Source organism: Impatiens glandulifera, chromosome 4, assembly GCF_907164915.1.
Source record: "Impatiens glandulifera chromosome 4, dImpGla2.1, whole genome shotgun sequence".
Taxonomy (NCBI): domain Eukaryota; kingdom Viridiplantae; phylum Streptophyta; class Magnoliopsida; order Ericales; family Balsaminaceae; genus Impatiens; species Impatiens glandulifera.
In genome coordinates, this window is record NC_061865.1 from 54,656,283 (window position 1) to 54,675,317 (window position 19,035).

Sequence of the window (19,035 nt, forward strand, 5' to 3'; positions counted from 1 at the left end):
TTAGTAAATGAATATTAAATTGAGTTATGGATAAACTTGAAAATATGATTCATCTTAATAATACTATTTTATATTTTAAATTTAACATAAAAATGAATGAACTTACAATACTTCTTTATATATAACTTCATCTTTTAAAACTTTTGAAAATATTTTTAATTTTTTTTAATATAAATTAAGTTATTTAATTTTCGTATCACAAAATTTTAAATGGTGTAATAGTTAACTGTTTGATTGAAAAATTATGTGTTAGGCTGGTAAGAACCGACCGAACTGCCCACAAACAGACAGAAACGAATTAAACTGATCATCCAAGAAACCGACCGTTTGAAATAGCTTAAACTGGAGCCTTCTAACAACTGAACCACCTACCAACAAAACTGACCTGTGATATTTCTGAGTTTTTAGTTGATTTATGTGTAGATGAGAAAAAGTAGTTGTAGAGGTTATTAGTTCATTTATTTGGTAGAAATGCGACGACGAGCTAGGAAGATGAGGAAATTCAGTTTTACCGTTTCAAAAGTCTCAGTGTTCGTAGGTTTCAATTTTTGCATAAACTCCAATTTTGCTCACAAATGAGTATTCTTCTCCCTGTTGTCATGAAAACTACCATTTGTTACAATATCCCTCCTTACCTCCTCAATCTTCCTATATGTTTTGGATTATTAATAAGTATTTTTTTTGTTCTTTCATTGTCCTTACAATTTTTACATTGATTTTTTTTTTAATTTTGTGTAAGTCTTTAAAATGTTGGAGGGTTGAAATCCTCTCAAAGTAGCATTTTGGCATTAGCTCATGGTAAAATTAACCAAATAAATCATTTTTTAAGTTTTATCTGTTAAATTTTATCATTACAAAAGGGAGGATATAAGAAAATCAAAATTTTAAAATTAGTCAATACTTTAATGTTAAAATACACAATATTAATGGGCCTTTTAATTATTGTGAAGTGTTGTCACAATCCAAACTAACTTAAAAAAAAAAAACATTTGGCCCAAACCTATAATCCAAAAAAAAAAAATCTTAACCATAATAAAATCTTTTGGAAAAAAATTGAACATTAAAATAAGTACAAAATAAAATGTCCTAAATTCAAAATATTCTTTCTTAAAAACAAAGTACATTAATTTTTTATTATTATTATTATTAATTTTTTTTTTTAATGTAATAGGTTAACATCACCTCCATAGTCGAGCCGAGACAATTATTTTAACTGGAGTCGTTCTAATTAATAATCAAACCTATGATATTTGTTTTCTTAGAATCACTTCTGACACTTGATCTATCCTGATTTAATATATTATGACATTTATATTATGATTTGAGGTCCTTTGATTGTTTGCATCAAACCTTTTTTAGGTGGTAGTGTTGAATAACTGGATTATAATTGTTATTTTTTTTTGCCATAACATATAAATTGTTGTTAAGCTCAAATGAATTTAATGAAATAATTTTATTTTTCAATTTATACATATAAATTTATGCCTATAGTTGAGCAAATAACATCATTACTTTAATCACAATCTAATTCAAACCCAAATTGAGTAGCTTAGTGTCACGTCCCATTTTTATGGGGTGCAAACATCGAGCCACGAGGTGTACTTCCATGATATTACAGAATGCCAGTCTATGTAATCTGTGCTCAAGGGACTTGTGCATAGATACGAGGGACCGTGTGGGGAATGTTTCAAGGAAGAGGTTGAAGAGTATCATGCCAAGGTCGAACCGAGGACGGCCACGACTAAGGTGGGGGAGTATGTCACGGCCCAATCCCGGGGGATGTCGAGGCTAATTAAAGACTTGGCTTGATAGTGCGCTAATCCTTTTAGCCAAGGAGAGGCCCAGTTACCTACGTGGGCCCAGCGAATCTTCTAATCAAGGAAGAGATTGGAAGATAATCTAATTAAGGAAGGGATTGGAAGATATATTCTAATCAAAGAAAGGATTATACTATATATTCTAATTAAGGAAGAGATTACAAGGGATATTCTAAAATAGGTAGGGATATTCTTGTTATGGAAGGAATATCCTAAATTAGTGTAATTAAATTGTAATTAGACGTAATTCCTAATTTACTACGTGTAAGTCCTATAAATACCCTGAAGGTATTCCATTGTAATTATCAAGCATTCTTTCAATATATTCTTATTCTCAAGAGTTTTCTCTCTCTAAGTTCTTTCTTGCGTTTGAGTTCTTCTTGCATTGTGTTTAGAAAGGCTTTCTAAGCTAGAATCAGGGTCGATTTAGCTTAGTGCCGCACGGGTCGAATTTTAGCCCGTGACAAGTGGTATCAGAGCAAGGTTGAATTTCCGCATTCAAGCTGCAAGAAATGGATTCACGAACTACCGTCACTAAGGTTCCGACCGGCCAACATAAGGACAAGGGATCCAAGAGGGATATGTCCGTCGAGAGAGGTGCTGCCATGGAAGCGCGGGTGACCCGGCTTGAAGAAGGCATGAGCGATCACCAAGAAGCTCTCGAAGTGTTTAGCGCGGTGGCCGAGAAGGTGACGATGTTAGACGAGAGTGCTGAAAAGTTGGAGAATGAGTTAATGGGGATCATTAACGGTTCGAATCGTAGCATTCGTGACGAAGTGCTAGGATTGGTTCGAGGGGAGGTTAATGACATCTGCCAGAAGGTGCTTGATCCAATCCGGGGAGAAGTCCATGCGATGGTCGAGACCCTCAAGAGGGAGATCTTGGGGAGGCTAGAATCGATGGAAAGGCGGATTGCGAGGAATGGAGGGGAACATAGAGGTGCGACACCTCAACGGATGGATGTTCCTAAGCCAACTCCATTCAAAGGCTCGAGGAGTGCAAGGGAAGTGGAGGACTTCCTTTGGAACATGGAGAGGTACTTTCGGGCATCAAGCATACTTGATGATCGTGACAAGTTGGAGACGGCACCTTTCTTCCTACAAGAGATGGCGTTGCTGTGGTGGAGGAGGCGAGAAGGAGATATTGAACGAGGGACCTTGAGGATGGAAACGTGGGAAGACTTCAAGACCGAGTTCAAACGCCAATTCTTCCCAGAGAATGCCGAGTACGAGGCAAGGAAAATGTTGAGTCAACTTGTGCACAAAGGAACCATCAAGGAGTATGTGAAGGAATTCCAGGAGTTGATGCTCGAGTTACCTAGTCTAACGGAACAGGAGACACTGTTTGCGTTTGTTAATGGCCTCAAGACTTGGGCACAGTTGGAGCTGCAAAGGGCCAAAGTGCGGAACGTTTCCGAGGCAATAGCGGTTGCAGAAAGACTGATAGAGCTCAAAGTGTCTGTGGACAGGCCGAAGTTCATCAGGGATGATGGAGAAGAAGGTGGAGGAGACCGCCCACAGGACCAGGAGAAATGTGGGGGAGACCGTTCATCTAAGAAGGGGCATGCACATAAAAACTCAGGGAGGCAAGCCGACGAGTCGGAGAAGCCAAGAGCCTGTTATATTTGTGGTGCCCATAATCACATAAAGTTTATGTGCCCGTTTAAGGGGGAAAAGGTTGCAGCAATTAAAGGAACTGAGTCCTCTGATGAGGAAGAAGAGACTCAAATAGGATCCTTAAAACTGCTCAATGCTGTGAAGACTAGTGTTGCGAAGCCGGACAAGGGAACAAGAAGGGGCTCTTTGTTTGTGGAAGCTTGGATCGGGGGAAAGCGCATCAAGGCACTAGTAGACACAGGGGCTACGCACAACTTCATGCGAGAAGGAGTAGCCAAAGTGTTGGGTCTGCGGATCAGCCCAACAAGAGGGACGGTGAAGTCCTTCGATGTAGCCAAGCCGGTAAATGGGGAGGCTAGGAGAGTGCACACCAGGATCGGAGGCTGGAATGGGACAGTCTCATTTACTTTGGTCCCAATGGAAGACTACGACGTAGTGTTGGGACTCGAATGGTGCGATCAGGTACGCGCTTGCATAATGCCTTATTCCGATTCCTTAATCATTTTGGATCACGGGAAGACTAGCGTGATTCCAACAAGGAGAGAATCAGAGGGAATAAGCAGATTCTCGGCGATGCGATTCGTTTGAGGTCGCAAACGTGGTAAAGAGATATTTGCCACTTTTGCCAAGATGGGTGATGGGGACGGGTCCAAGGGAAAAGAAGAAGTACCCGAGGAAGTTCAGATAGCGTGTGTCGAAGCCTTCGAGGGGCTCAAGGCCAAAGACATCACACAACCATCAGATCCACAAGGTTTGGCCACAGGCAACGTGGTCCAAAGTCAGTCTGCCTTCACTCGCACCAAGTCTGTGGGAAAGGAAGCTGATCGTGCTCGGACATATTCAGAGGGAGACACCGGGAATATGAAGAGAGGGGCAGATCTAAGAGGGTGTGCAGTCATGAAAGGGGACGATGGAAAAGGGGAAGTTGCCCCCGCAACTGTTGAAGTCTATGCGGTCAGTGCTCAAGGGGCTTGTGCGCAGATTCAAGGGACCGTGTTCAATCGAAAGATGTGTGGGAAACGTCTTATATCGATTAAGGCTAGCGACCATAAGTGCACCCAATGCCGTGACGTGCAAAGGGGAGGAAGAGCGCTCAGGGGACGCCAGATAGAAGATCACCATGCACCGGTCTAAGGTCGTGCCGAGGACGACCACGACTTAGGTGGGGGAGTATGTCACGTCCCATTTTTATGGGGTGCAAACATCGAGCCACGAGGTGTACTTCCATGATATTACAGAATGCCAGTCTATGTAATCTGTGCTCAAGAGACTTGTGCATAGATACGAGGGACCGTGTGGGGAATGTTTCAAGGAAGAGGTTGAAGAGTATCATGCCAAGGTCGAACCGAGGACGGCCACGACTAAGGTGGGGGAGTATGTCACGGCCCAATCCCGGGGGATGTCGAGGCTCATTAAAGACTTGGCCTGATAGTGCGCTAATCCTTTTAGCCAAGGAGAGGCCCAGTTACCTACGTGGGCCCAGCGAATCTTCTAATCAAGGAAGAGATTGGAAGATAATCTAATTAAGGAAGGGATTGGAAGATATATTCTAATCAAGGAAAGGATTATACTATATATTCTAATTAAGGAAGAGATTACAAGGGATATTTTAAAATAGGTAGGGATATTCTTATTATGGAAGGAATATCCTAAATTAGTGTAATTAAATTGTAATTAGACGTAATTCCTAATTTACTACGTGTAAGTCCTATAAATACCCTGAAGGTATTCCATTGTAATTATCAAGCATTCTTTCAATATATTCTTATTCTCAAGAGTTTTCTCTCTCTAAGTTCTTTCTTGCGTTTGAGTTCTTCTTGCATTGTGTTTAGAAAGGCTTTCTAAGCTAGAATCAGGGTCGATTTAGCTTAGTGCCGCACGGGTCGAATTTTAGCCCGTGACATTAGGTAGACATTTTGAATTTGGTTTAATATGGATTAGGCCTACATTTTAAGTTTTTTGAAATCCAAACCTAAAGAATTCATATTTTTCATTCAAACTCATCTTTAAGTTCAAATGTAACTCAATAGTTTAATTGAGAATTGATCCATTTTAAAGAGGAAATTTGAGTAGAGGACCCAAAAAATAGGATGAAATGCGGAAAGTGAGGGCTGGTGACCCCTTTTACTGTTTTTGGATGAAAATGCCCCAGTTGCGTGACACAATTTTTTATTTTTTTATTTTTCAAAAAAATTTAATTATGAAATTTTTTGGACGAAAATGCCCCAGTTGCGTCACGCAACCCCAGTTGCGTTACGTAACCGCGTCACGCAACCCCAGTTGCGTTACGCAACCGCGTCACGCAACCCCAGTTGCGTCACGCAACCGCGAGACGAAAAAAAATTGAAAAAATAAAAAAAATAAAAATCCGGTTGCGTCACGCAAATGGAGTTGCGTTACGCAAGGGTACAATTGTCATTAAAAAAAAGAGGGTCACCAGCGCTATTTAAATTATTCACCCTCACTTTCCGCATTTCACCCTATTTTTATGGTCATCTGCTCAAATTCCCCATTTAAAAGATTAAATATTACGGATTTGATTCTCACCTAAAAAGTTTTAAATTGAAGTGAAACTTATTATTATATTCGGTCGTGTTAACTTTTAAATTAAAAAAAATTATGCGTAAAATTTAAATGTGCCCCAGGACGGATCTATTTAGTAAAAGTCACTCCTAAATTTTTTTTTTATCACAGTAAAATTGTGATATTACCTCATAATTTAAATTTTTTTAATTTAATACACTATTTATTTTTGTCTAATTTAAAAAATAAAGACAAACTTACCTTTATCCACAATCGTTTTATTCATAATTTTCTCATTATTTTTTTAAAACTTACCTAATTTTTTTTAAGTTCATCTCAACTCCAATTCCTAATTCCGTGTCTAAACTCCACTAATATAATCTAAGTGAAGATCTTGTCACTTATAGCCTATGTTTTATGTGTGTTTAACTGTTTGGTTTTGGTTACAAGCTAATAATATATATAATATGGGTGACCTAAGATTAACATGTAACAGTCAAGAGAGACGTGCCTTATTAATCATCATTGACAGCCTGCATTTTCTTGAAACTGTTTGCTTATCATGACACACTTTTTTAAATATGTTTAAATTATTTATTAAATCCAAACATTATTATTTTAGTTAGTCAACAAGTATTGGCCCCTGAAAATTGACGCCCTTGTTTGTTTACTCATAAATGATGAACCACGTTTCAAGTTTTAGTTTTAAATTAGGTTGTTGTATATAAATATTATAAACATCTAATCAAATCTTACTCAACTTTACAAATTATATATCAACATTAATTAAAAAATCCATTTTTTTATTAATGTTTTTAGACAAATTCAATAATTTATTACATGTTTAACCTAATTAATTAGGTTCAACTAAAAATAATTATTTGCAAAATAAATTGAATATCTTTAACATCTCAATGTCCTGAATTCAAACTTATCCAACTACATATTTTATGTTTCCCTGGTTTAGTTAAATTGACTGAGTTTGAGTTTGTGAGTTTGTTTGCGGGTTATATGTTAAATCTAAAAGAATTAGTCGTTTTTATAAGAAATAATGGAATCCATGTTCTAAAAAAATAATAATATAATTATGCAGCATTAGGGTATTTATCGGTTCGATTTTTGAGTTATTCAAGTTTCTAGGTTTGGATTTTCGAATTTTAATTTTTAAGCTAATTCCGAAACTGAACCGATTCAAATTTTGACAAAAATATTTTTTTTACTTTTATTGTCAAATAAATTTTAAATTCAAATTATTCGAATTCAAAACAAAATTCGAATTCGAAGTTTATTCTTTTCAATTAAGTTATCAAAATAATTAAAAAAATTTAACAGAAAAATAAATTATATAATATAAAAAAATGGGACAACGGATTAAGTATGTAACCCGTAAATCCACGTAATCATTTAATCAGACACATTACTTTTTACTGACAGGTAAGAACTCAGGAATTTAGGATTAGTATCTACCTCTTATTGTCGTTAAACTAGAATAAAAAATTAAATTATATAATATATAATTAAAATAAATAATAAAAAGTGAATTATGTTTGGTTTTCGAGTTGAAATAAAAAACAAAAATAAATTCAAACTAAGTGAAATCGAATTCGGTCACATATTCAGTTCATACCAAATTTTAAACACTTCTACTTACGCTATCATTAAAAATATCTTTAATTAAAGTGTGAACTCGTAAAAAAATCAAAATTTATTTCTAAATTATAAAATATATATTATTAAATGTTTAAACTTGATAGTGAAGTGAGAAAAGTCTTAAAAGATTAAAGGTGTCTTATTCAATTTACATTTAAAATATCTCAAAATTTTGAAAATAAAATAATTAATATTTTTAATTTCATTTTATATAAAAATATTTGTAAAAGAATTAATCAAAAAAGAGTAACTATTTAATCTAATCTCTTATGTCAAAATACTTCAATTAATCTCAATTATTAAATTTAAAATATTATTAACTTGTATTGTTGGGGTTTGAATAATATTTCCCAAACAAGCCGTCCAAATTAGACTTAAGACATCAAACAAATTTAAAACTTACAAGTCCATATATATCTCAGTGATCTGCGTAACATCCAATAATTCCTCATTCATCTTCTTAAAGAGGACGGGACAAATTGAACAAAAGGAGAGACCTTTCTCACTATTTCAACTTTGAACATCGACGAATCTCGTCTTCATACAAGATCCCTTTCTCTCTCTATCTTTCTCTCTCTTAATTCGTCTGAATTTCGTCTTCCCGCGCTTTCATCAATGATTTTGATTTCCGGTGAAAGAAAACGGAAGAAAAGCTGAATCGATACGTATAAGTTGACTGATTTGTTGTTTTTGGAAAGCGTGATATCGTATGACGATCTCTGATAATACGTTAGGGCTAATTCTAGCGGTTTCTTCGAGTTTATTCATAGGTACGAGCTTTATTCTTAAGAAGAAAGGTCTTCAACGTGCTGCAGCTTGTGGTCTTCGTGCTGGTGAGATTATGAATTTGATTTTATGTGTGTTGAATTTGTAATAACTGATAGCTGGATCTTGAACTTAAGCGTGAAAGTGATGTTAGCTTGGATTGCACGATAATTTCATGATGAACTTTTTGTCTAGTTTGTGGAATGATATGAAATCAAGCGAATGTTTATGATGGATTAGTTTAACTGATTGTTGTTTCTTTTAGTCTTCGTAATTAGCCAGGGAAATCTGATTTCGAAATTCAGGATCATTGTGATATGATTCAGTAAATTAATTGAATTTTTGGAGTTCCTTCATCATTTTCTTGATTTTGATTGATTTGTTTCTTTGTTGCTTCACTTATTTGTTTCAATTTGCTGAATTATTTGAAATACTGATGTGTATGACTTTCACTGTGTTATTCAAGGGGGTGGTGGTTACACTTATTTATTACAACCACTTTGGTGGACAGGCATGATAACAAGTGAGTACCCTTCTCTACTAATGCAAAGCTAATAACTAAACCTATTGTTGATATTCAATTTGATGTTTTGGGGTTTATTCAGTGATAGTTGGAGAAGCTGCGAACTTTGTTGCTTATGTTTATGCACCAGCTGTACTCGTGACACCTCTAGGTGCTTTGAGTATCATTATAAGGTATTATGGAGATTCTTTTTTAAGTTAGTTGTATGAATGTGATATAATTTGGGGCTGACTTCTTTTGGAATATCAGTGCTTTTTTGGCACATTTTATGTTGAAAGAACAACTTAGGAGGATGGGTGTAATAGGATGTGTATGCTGCATAGTTGGCTCGGTTGTGATTGTACTCCATGCACCACAAGAACACACGCCTAGTTCTCTTCAGGAAGTCTGGAACCTAGCGACAGAACCAGGTCTCTATTTTGCTTACTTTTGTTTGATAAAACAGAAATTAAGTGTTGGAAATACTGTTCCTTTTAGGATGACTTAAGTAAATATATGAATTTTGAATCAACCAAATGAAAATATATGAATTTTAAGTGTTTTGTAATTGTAACTAGGTTGATTAGATAAATATCTAAAATTAATTTTTGATGTTAAATTTTCTTGTAAACACTTTTTGTTTTGTCTAAGTATCTGTCCCAAATATTGATTAAATGTTGAGATAAATTTGGTCATTTACTCGTTCAAATCCAGACTCAGACACACATTCAGCTCCAGAAAGTGGTTCCAAATGGGTCGGCTTTCAATACACCAAAAGCATGTTTCCAAATGACATTTCTCAATTTTGTGTGGTTTTGATTGAATCATTCTTGGTTTGAGCTCGACCACCTCGTTAAAAGTCACATAGATCATAATTTATCTGCAATTTTAAAAAAATATATATTATATGGCGGTTTGGAGGAAGAAGATGCTATTAGGGAGGCAGCTAGAGAAAGAATACACCCGTGTGGCATATTCTTCCAGTCTAGTTTAGTAATTTCACTTAACCAACTTCCGGATTTTAGTGAATTTTAGCTTACTGAATTAAGCTAGAAAAATATATAGCTCGTTTTCTGTAGCTTAGTTTTAAGTGATTCTAATTTTAAGTAATAGTTATGAAATAGACTTCAAATGAACTCTACATAGATAAATTACTCATTTAACCTCTTTGTCCTACAGCATTTCTCATATATGCCGCCGCAGCTGTATCAATAGTCTTAGTTCTCATTTTACACTTTGAATCTCGGTATGGACAGACAAATATTCTGATCTACTTGGGAATTTGTTCATTGATGGGCTCACTAACGGTAAATCTAACATCATATTAGATTTCACGTGTTTTCTTTTATCATTTGATTCATTTTAAATGAAATTAAGCTTTTCATTCAATATCGCAGGTTGTAAGTATAAAGGCAATAGGTATTGCAATAAAACTCACGCTTGAAGGAATAAGTCAGATCGCGTACCCTCAGACTTGGTTTTTCGTTACAGTTGCTTCAGTTTGTGTGGTCACACAGTTGAATTACCTTAATAAGGTTTGTTGTTATGATCAAATTACCCAATTTTATATTGTCCATAAATTTCTAATATTTTGTTTGATTATTATTATTATTATGTGACAGGCATTGGATACATTTAATGCTGCCATTGTTTCTCCAATATACTATGTCATGTTCACTACACTTACCATCGTAGCAAGCATAATTATGTACAAGGTTTAAAAGAAACATTTGATTAAATACTGTTTTTGTTTTTGGAAATTTAAGGGTGATGTTAAAATGCGAAGATATATAAGTTCTCTCGTGTTACTCGTGTACAGGATTGGTCGGGGCAGAATGCTAGCAACATAGCTTCAGAGATTTGCGGTTTTATTACTGTGCTTTCGGGTACAATAATTCTTCATATTAATAGAGAACAAGAACCATCTATGGCAGGTATTTATACATCTTTCTTTTGAAATAGCTGAATTTATTATTGTTATATAAGTTTTTTAACTCAGTGATTATAGTGTTTGCTTTCTAAGTGGAGCTACTTAACCCGTTTCAACCTTTCAAAAAAAATGTGATGGATTATAAAATAGAAATTCGAGTCGGACTTTATATGCGAACTGATCAGATGAATAGGGTATTTGGGTAAAAAATATATTTTTTTGTGCCGGTGTTTAGAAGTTAACACGATCTTTTACGGTCACGACCTCTAGTGAGAAATGAACCCGAGTGATTTTTGTTTAGAAAATGATTATAAAATCGAAATTTGAATCCGACTGTATATGCAAACTGATAAGATAGATCGGGTATTAGGGTACAAATATTTTTCGTGTGTTTTCGGTTTTTATTCCCGAGTGAAGCTAACACGATGTTTCTCAATCATGACTCCCAATGAGAATTGAACCGTAGTGAACATTTTTTTTATATTGAGAACGCTGTTTTGTTACAACTTTGGGTTAAAAATATAACCCGCAAACACACTCAATCAATTTAATTGGCAGAGCTCCGAGAAATCCACTAACTGACCCATATAATGAATGTGTTTGTGAAGGGACAGTTACATGGTACAATGGAGAATCAGTAAAGAGTATTGATGATATGCATTATATTATATTGGAAGATCCTGAGAATCAATAATGGAAGTTTCAACATATCATGATCCTAGCTGTATCTGAAATCGACAATGTTTCAAGATATCATCATCCTAGCTGTATCTGAAATCGACAATGAGGCGGTTGGGTGAAGACTTTTGTATTCTTTTGTGATAGAATCTGCACATAACAATTCTTTCATTTCTTTATGTAGTCTATTTTTTTTCTTTCTTTTTTCCCCTTTCTTTGGCTCTCTGAGTTATGTATACTTTTGAAAATGATGAAGAAGCATTTTTATGATTATTTTTCTTTCTTTCAAACAATCCCAAATTCGAATTGCAATCAAAAACAAAAACACTATATTGATATCTTACATCCAAAATAAATGATATCATTGCAAACCTAAGTGATCATAATCATTGTTGGCTTCAAATGAAAATATCAAAACAAAATCACAACACAAATGTTATCGTGCTCTTATGTGTAAGGAGAAGGAAGGTTGTGTTCTTATGTGTAAGGAGAAGCAAGGTTGATCAGTACTTTTACATTGTCTTGGGGTGACTAGTATTTAAATTTTTTTACAGTATTATTGTGATTAATTGAGTGATACTTGAATATTTAGATAGTTGTTGGAAAGTTTGAAATGACAAACCTACATATTTGAGTTACAATCTCAATTATTTGTTGGTGAACTATCTGTTTTAACCATCGTTGTCGTCCGATTCATATCATTTATAATTATATTATTATGATGTTTTTGATATTTATTTCGGTTAGCCGGTGAAGTTGATAATTAACTGTTCTTCTCGAGAATTTACAAGTTCAATAATCTATTGGATCTATTAGATAATATGATTGTATTATATTATTATTATTATTATTATTTTTATATCATACTTTTTCGTTTTTTTAAACGATTTTTTATCATTTGGAATATAGATAAACCATTTAAATATAGGCTAAAATAACAAATTATGTCTCTTTAGTGAGGTCAATTGCAATTTGAGATATTTTTTTTCGAACTTCACAATTAATTGTAATTTGGGACATTTTTTTTTCTTTCGAATTTCACAAATTGAGACTCATTATTAGGGGTAATTACAATTTAAGACATTTTCTTTCGAATCTTACAATTTCAGGTTCCGTATTGTTAGGTTTGTAGAAATGAGATTTTTCCATATCCGTAAAAAAAATGTAATATTAATTTTTTAATTATAAAGACTACGTAATATATTTATTTGACGTAACGTGGGAAAAACTTCATTTTGTACAAACTTATAATACAAACCCCCAAATTATGAGGTTCGAAAAAATAAGTCTTAAATTGTATTTGATCCCAATAAGGAGTCCCAAATAGTGAGGTTCGAAAGATGATGTTTCAAATTGTAATTTACCTCTAATAAGAAGCTCCAAATTGTGAGATTCAAAAAAAGAGGTCCCAAATTTCAATTAGCCTTCAATAAAGAGATCCACTTTGTTATTTTGGCATTATATATATATATATATATATATATATATATATATATATATATATATATATATATATATATATAGTCTATCTGCTCTGGATGGCAATGGGACGGTTCGGAGCGGGGAATGCATTACCATCTCCGTCCCGTTTTTATTTTGGGGAATTTTTTAATACCATCCCCGCCCCGTTCGATTTTATTCAGTTTCGAGAAATACCCGCGGGGCACCGTTAATAAAATATTTTAAAAAATAAATTATATAAACATATTTTTTAATATAATATATATTGTAATATAATAAAATTTTATATTATTATAAAGAAATAAATTTAATACTTTTATAAAATATAATGAATAAATAAATATATTAGTGATTTAATATATTTAATTATATTTATAGTGTTTGGGGCATAATCGGGGTGTAATCGGGGTGTGATCGGGGCGGGGCGGGGTATGAGACACAAATACCATCTCCGTCCCATTCCCGTTCGGTTTCGGGGAAAAACTGTCCCAAACAGGATAATTCGGTTCGTTTTCGCGGTGCAGTTTCAAATTGTCATTGGATTCGATGTATTAGTTTTTTTTTCAAGATTTTATTCTAAAAGCTAATCAACTATCCAATGATCCTTTTTATATATTTAAATACTAAAATTATAATTTAATTATATAGAATTAATTTATTTTAAAAATAAAGAATATTTTTGACTTTTAATCATAAAAAAAACTGTTTAAATTTAATCAAAATGATTTTAGGAAAAAAAAAAAAACAACAACCACTGTATGGGTATTGTCACACTCACTATATGGGATGAATTATTAAGTTTTCCTATGATTTGTTATTCAAAAAATAAATTATTTTGTTAAAAACAAAAATAATAATAATGGAAGTTTAAGAGACCGGTGATAAGAGTCGGATTAAGAGACTAAGATGTCACATGTTCAATTCTGTCTAAAAATATTTTGAATAGAAGCAAGGGACATGACTATCGAGTAACACACTAGCCCTCCTTAATTAAAAAAATAAAATAATAACAATAATAATAATGATAAAAAATATTCTACACGAATTGTGTTGGGTGTGTCTCACCTCTATGCATTAAACCTTCAATGATCGATATAAACTATTATAAGTGAGTTGCACTTAAATCACTTAATTCATTAATATTGTTAAAAAAGTATATGTCCAAATAATTATATATATATATATATATATATATATATATATATATATATATATATGCCGAAATAATAAAGTTAGGCTCTTAATTGAGGGTAATTGCAATTTGGGACCTCTTCTTTTGAGTCTCATAATTTGGGATTTCTTATTGGAAGTCAATTGCAATTTGAAATCTCTTCTTTTGAACCTTACAATTTGAGCTCCTTATTAGAGTCAATTGCAATTTGGGACCTCTTATTTTGAGTCTCACAATTTGGGGCTCTGTATTGTCAAATTTGTACAAAATAAGGTTTTACTATAATGAATGTTTGTCAAAAAATGTATTACGTGACCTTTATAATTAAAAATTTAACTGTGACACATAATTCTTAATGTCATAAGTCCGACTTAACTTTATTTCATCGCTAGGTGAAGAGGAAGAGAGTTAGTGTAGGGTGAGGGTAGTTGAACGTCACGAGGTAAAGGGTAGATGAGTCAAACTAGGGTGAAAGAGATGAAGTTTAATTTGAGTTGGGATGAATGTAGGAATTTTATTTATTTATTTATTTTTAATGAATTAAAATTTGTTTTAAAAAATAAGTAGCATTTAGAAGTACAAGTCACTGTTAACATTTTTTTTTGATAGACGTCCATGTCCATTATGACAAAATCTCATTTTGTACAAATCTGACAATGTGGAACCCAATATATGAGGTTCGAAAGAAGATGTCGCAAATTGTGAAGTTTGAAATAAGATATCTTAAATTGCAATTGGTCCCAATAAGGAGTTATAATTTGTTATTTTGACCTATATAAATATAAATGGATATATATCCATGTAAATATAGATATATATGAATATATTAACTAGTGAAAAGTATCATGTCATTCAATTAAGATTTTAAAAAAAGTGAATTGATTGAGATTTGAAAACTTTTAAATTACTTTTTTTTAATATTGATAAGCATTCACACAATTTCAAAACATTTTTTTTTTAAAAATATTTATAATCTTACTTTTTCTATGTACATTAATATTAATGATATTTCTTATAAATAATATTATATTAGGGTTTATATCTAATCTTCACCTATAAATAGTTGAATTCATATTATATTAATTTACAAATACAAAGAAGTAAAAAATTCCTAGAGAAAGAGAATATTTGGTCATGGCAATTTCACAAATAAGATCTTCTTTCATCATTCTTTGTCTATTGTGCATTTGTGTTGGTTATGTGTACAGCATAATTGAGTATGATGAAAAAGATGTAACCATAGGAAAGTGTGATACCTTCAATACCGTCAAGAACTGCTTTCAAACTTGCTTGAAAAAGGGGTTTACAAAGGGTGGAAGATGTAATGTCAGGAGTTTTGCATTGGACATCCCTACTATATCGTGTGATTGTATTTCTAACTAATTGCTCTAGTCTTTCTCTATTGAAAGCTTCTTCAATACAAGGCCATAACCGATCATTTGTTTGATTAATTCCAATAATTGGGTCCTCAAAAATTTCGATATAAACCCGACATAAGAGGATATTTCGTCTATTTATTAATAATTTATTTATTAATAATATTTGTTTTAATATAATATATTTATTTATTTAAATGTATTATTGAATTATTTTGTTGTGTATGAACTATTAATATATATACTTAATTTTATTTTAATATTATTAAATGAATGAGAAAAGATTGGGGGTTAAATATGTAAAATTGATAAATATATAGATAATATTAATAATGTTAAATGGTTAGTGTAAAAAATAAATATTCTTTTAAATTTTAGAAATAATTTTTGAAATGCAGATGAATTACTGTTTACACGTTTACTATATTTTTTGAGTTTGAGAATGAATATTTGGGTTGAAGATAGTCTTATTGGTCATGCACTTTTGAAAATTGCTAAAATATTTGAATTCCATACTGTTTTTCAAGTCATGTGTCTTTTTTCTGGGTCAATTCAAAGTTCCCAATAAAAATATTATGGTTTGAAATTCTAAAAAAAAATTAGTGTGCAAAATGAAGACATGATTTGCATTAAAAGATAAAATAATTATAATGATAAGAAAAAATTATCCTACAGCAATTGTGTTGGGTTTCTCACTTCTGAGCATTTTACCTTCAATGATCGATATAAACTATTAAAAGTGAGAGTAGAACTTAAATTGCTTAATTGATTAATATTGTTCAAAAGTATCATGTCCAAATATATATATATATATATAAGGTCTAAATAACAAGGTTGGACTCCTTATTGGAGGCTTATTGCAAGTTGAGACATCTTCTTTTGAATCTCATAATTTGGAGCTTCTTATTAAAGGTCAATTGTAATTTGAGACCTTTATTTTTGAACCTCACAATTTGGGTTTCTTATTGGGGTCAATTGTAATTTGGGACATTTTATTTTGAGACTCACAATTTGGGGCTCTACATTGTCAGGTTTGTACAAAATGAGATTTTGCCTAACGAAAATGAATGTTTATCAGAAATATATTACGTGGCCCTTTTATTTTTTAAGACGTCCATGTCCGCTATAACAAAATCTCATTTTGTACAAACCTGACAATTTGGAGTCCCATTTTATGAGGTTCGAAAGAAGAGGTCCCAAATTGTGAGGTTCGAAAGAAAATGTCCCAAATTGTGAAGTTTGAAATAAAATATCCCAAATTGCCATTGGTCTCCAATAAAGAGCCATAATTTGTTATTTCGACATATATAAATATAAATATAAATATAAATATAAATATGGAGATATTAATTAGTTAATCCTAACATGTCATTCATGTCATTCAATTAGGATTCGAAAAAATGTGACATAGATTGAGATTTGAAAACTTTTAGATTATTAAGAATTTAAAAATTTCATGTTATACTTTTTTATAAACATTAATAATATTTATAGGGATTCACACAATTTCAAAAAATATATATATTTATAATCTTCCTTTTTCTATCAACAATAATGATATTTCTTATAAATAATATTATATTAGGGTTTATATCTAATCTTCACCAATAAAGAGTTGAATTCATATTATATTAATTTACAAATAAAAAGAAGTAAAAAATTCCTAGAGAAAGAGAATATTTGGTCATGACAATTTCACAAATAAGATCTTTTTTCTTCATTCTTTGTCTATTGTCCATTTGTGTTGGTTCCATGTACCGCATAACAGAGTATGGTGAAAAAGATGTAACCATAGGGGAGTGTGATACCGTCCAGAAGTGCTTTCAAAATTGCTTGAACAAGGGGTTTACAAAGGGTGGAAAATGTTATGTCAGGCGTTTTCGCCTCCCTTTTATATCGTGTGATTGTGTTCCTAACTAATTGTACTATTTTTATGTCTAAATAAGATAAATAAATTGATGTCAATCATTTATGTATTTGTGATGAGAACAATAAATAATATTATTTGGGTCTCTTTATGAAGATATTTTTATTAAGTTAACTTCACAATTATAAATTATTGTTTCGACAAGAATGATGATATTTTAGAGTGTGTCTAGAACATTCAAACACAACAAACAAACTGAAGTATGAACATTCAAATGAATGAATATATATATCTAAATTTTTTATTCCAAATAAGAGTTAGAAGGAGTGTGTCTAAATTTTTATGTTTTGTAATTTAGAATTTACTAAAACATAAAAACCTCAAACACTCTAAGCTTGAAGGTAATAATGATGAAAACTCTCCTTGGCTCCTCGCTATCCCTAAGCAATCTAGGATCCTATCAAATGACATTCTAGACCTAATAGTTAAAACCCCTAACCCAATTCTTATATTCTAGCTTCAATTCCAAAATACCCTTTGTTGGTTTAAGCTTCTTCATGGTAAATTAGAGACTTATGGTTGATGACAAGGCACGATGTAGTTAGAATCTTACTCTTTGGATCCATTGGAGTACGTAGCAATTTACCATTTCAGAAATATTGTCGCAAACAGTTTTATATTTTAAAAAATTTCGGGTATATCGGGCAGTTCCGGCATGTTCTTGTTGATGGTGGAGGTGAGCCCCGGTCGTTACTTAATTTTTCTCGCAAAATTAGAAAAAGAGATTAATGGATTCGATGCTTGGTTACATGAGTATCGACGCTATGTCTCGCAACGTTCTTCTAGTTAGACAAACTATACAACGATATTTTTGGCCCTTTAAAAATTTAATTCCGCTTTACATCTTAGTTTGAGTTTTTTTTGGTTATCGTGCCAACCCTAGTATTAAGGATGGTTAATAAGAACAATATATTGTACGAGCAATAATGAAATCATAAGATAATGGTACATACAAACACAACATCTAAAAAACGTTCATAAATTCATGATAAAAAGACGGTAGTAAATTATTTTGTGCTCACAAATATATCGATTTCTTAATTTTATGAAACATAATTTAGGAGTTATGACTCCGTAAAATTGAGAAAATTATGTTTTTCGGCCAAACATGCCATTATCAAGAAATTATTATTATTATTTTTTTATCTTTTATGAAAATTAATTTCATGCATTTTTTATTTTTTTATTTTTTTAATTTTTTTTTATTTCAATCTAAACAATGTTTTTAGGTGATCTAAGCTCGTAATTTATTTAGTATACAACATTATAAATGTTTTTGCACAATTCTTAAGAAAAGGTTCAAGAACATAATTTTAACAAATAAATTTTTTTTTTTTTCAATTTCTACCTTTTTATTGAAGTTAAATTAAGGGATTTTGTAAATTTATAAAAAAAATTAAATTAGTTTAGTTTGTTTAATTTTTAATTAATTCACACTTAAGAGACAAAAAGTCACGAGTTCAATTCCATCTAGAAGCGCTTTGAGTTTAAGCGGTGATATTTCTTCTTTAATTCAATTTTTTAAAATTAATTCACTGTATTCACAATATTTCAAGTGAAAGCTCAAAAGTGAAGTAAAATGAATTTTATTGAAATTAAAATTAAAAATGCAAATAAAA

General features: G+C 32.0%; 1 protein-coding gene across 2 annotated transcripts; it reads left to right on the top strand.

Annotated features, from left to right (window-relative positions):
• Nucleotides 1-8,104: 8,104 nt before the first annotated feature.
• LOC124934208 (probable magnesium transporter NIPA6) lies at nucleotides 8,105-11,728 on the top strand. Of its 2 annotated transcripts, none has more exons than XM_047474701.1 (9): nucleotides 8,105-8,439; nucleotides 8,838-8,894; nucleotides 8,977-9,067; nucleotides 9,144-9,304; nucleotides 10,053-10,180; nucleotides 10,271-10,408; nucleotides 10,496-10,588; nucleotides 10,693-10,807; nucleotides 11,418-11,728. In XM_047474701.1, exons 1-9 carry the CDS (start codon nucleotides 8,316-8,318, stop codon nucleotides 11,495-11,497), a joined length of 987 nt encoding a protein of 328 aa, XP_047330657.1. In that variant the 5' UTR covers nucleotides 8,105-8,315; the 3' UTR covers nucleotides 11,498-11,728. The 2 variants fall into 2 exon arrangements, with proteins under 2 accessions (XP_047330657.1, XP_047330656.1); XM_047474700.1 differs by having other exon boundaries at nucleotides 8,106-8,439; nucleotides 11,412-11,728.
• The last annotated feature ends 7,307 nt before the right edge of the window (nucleotides 11,729-19,035 follow it).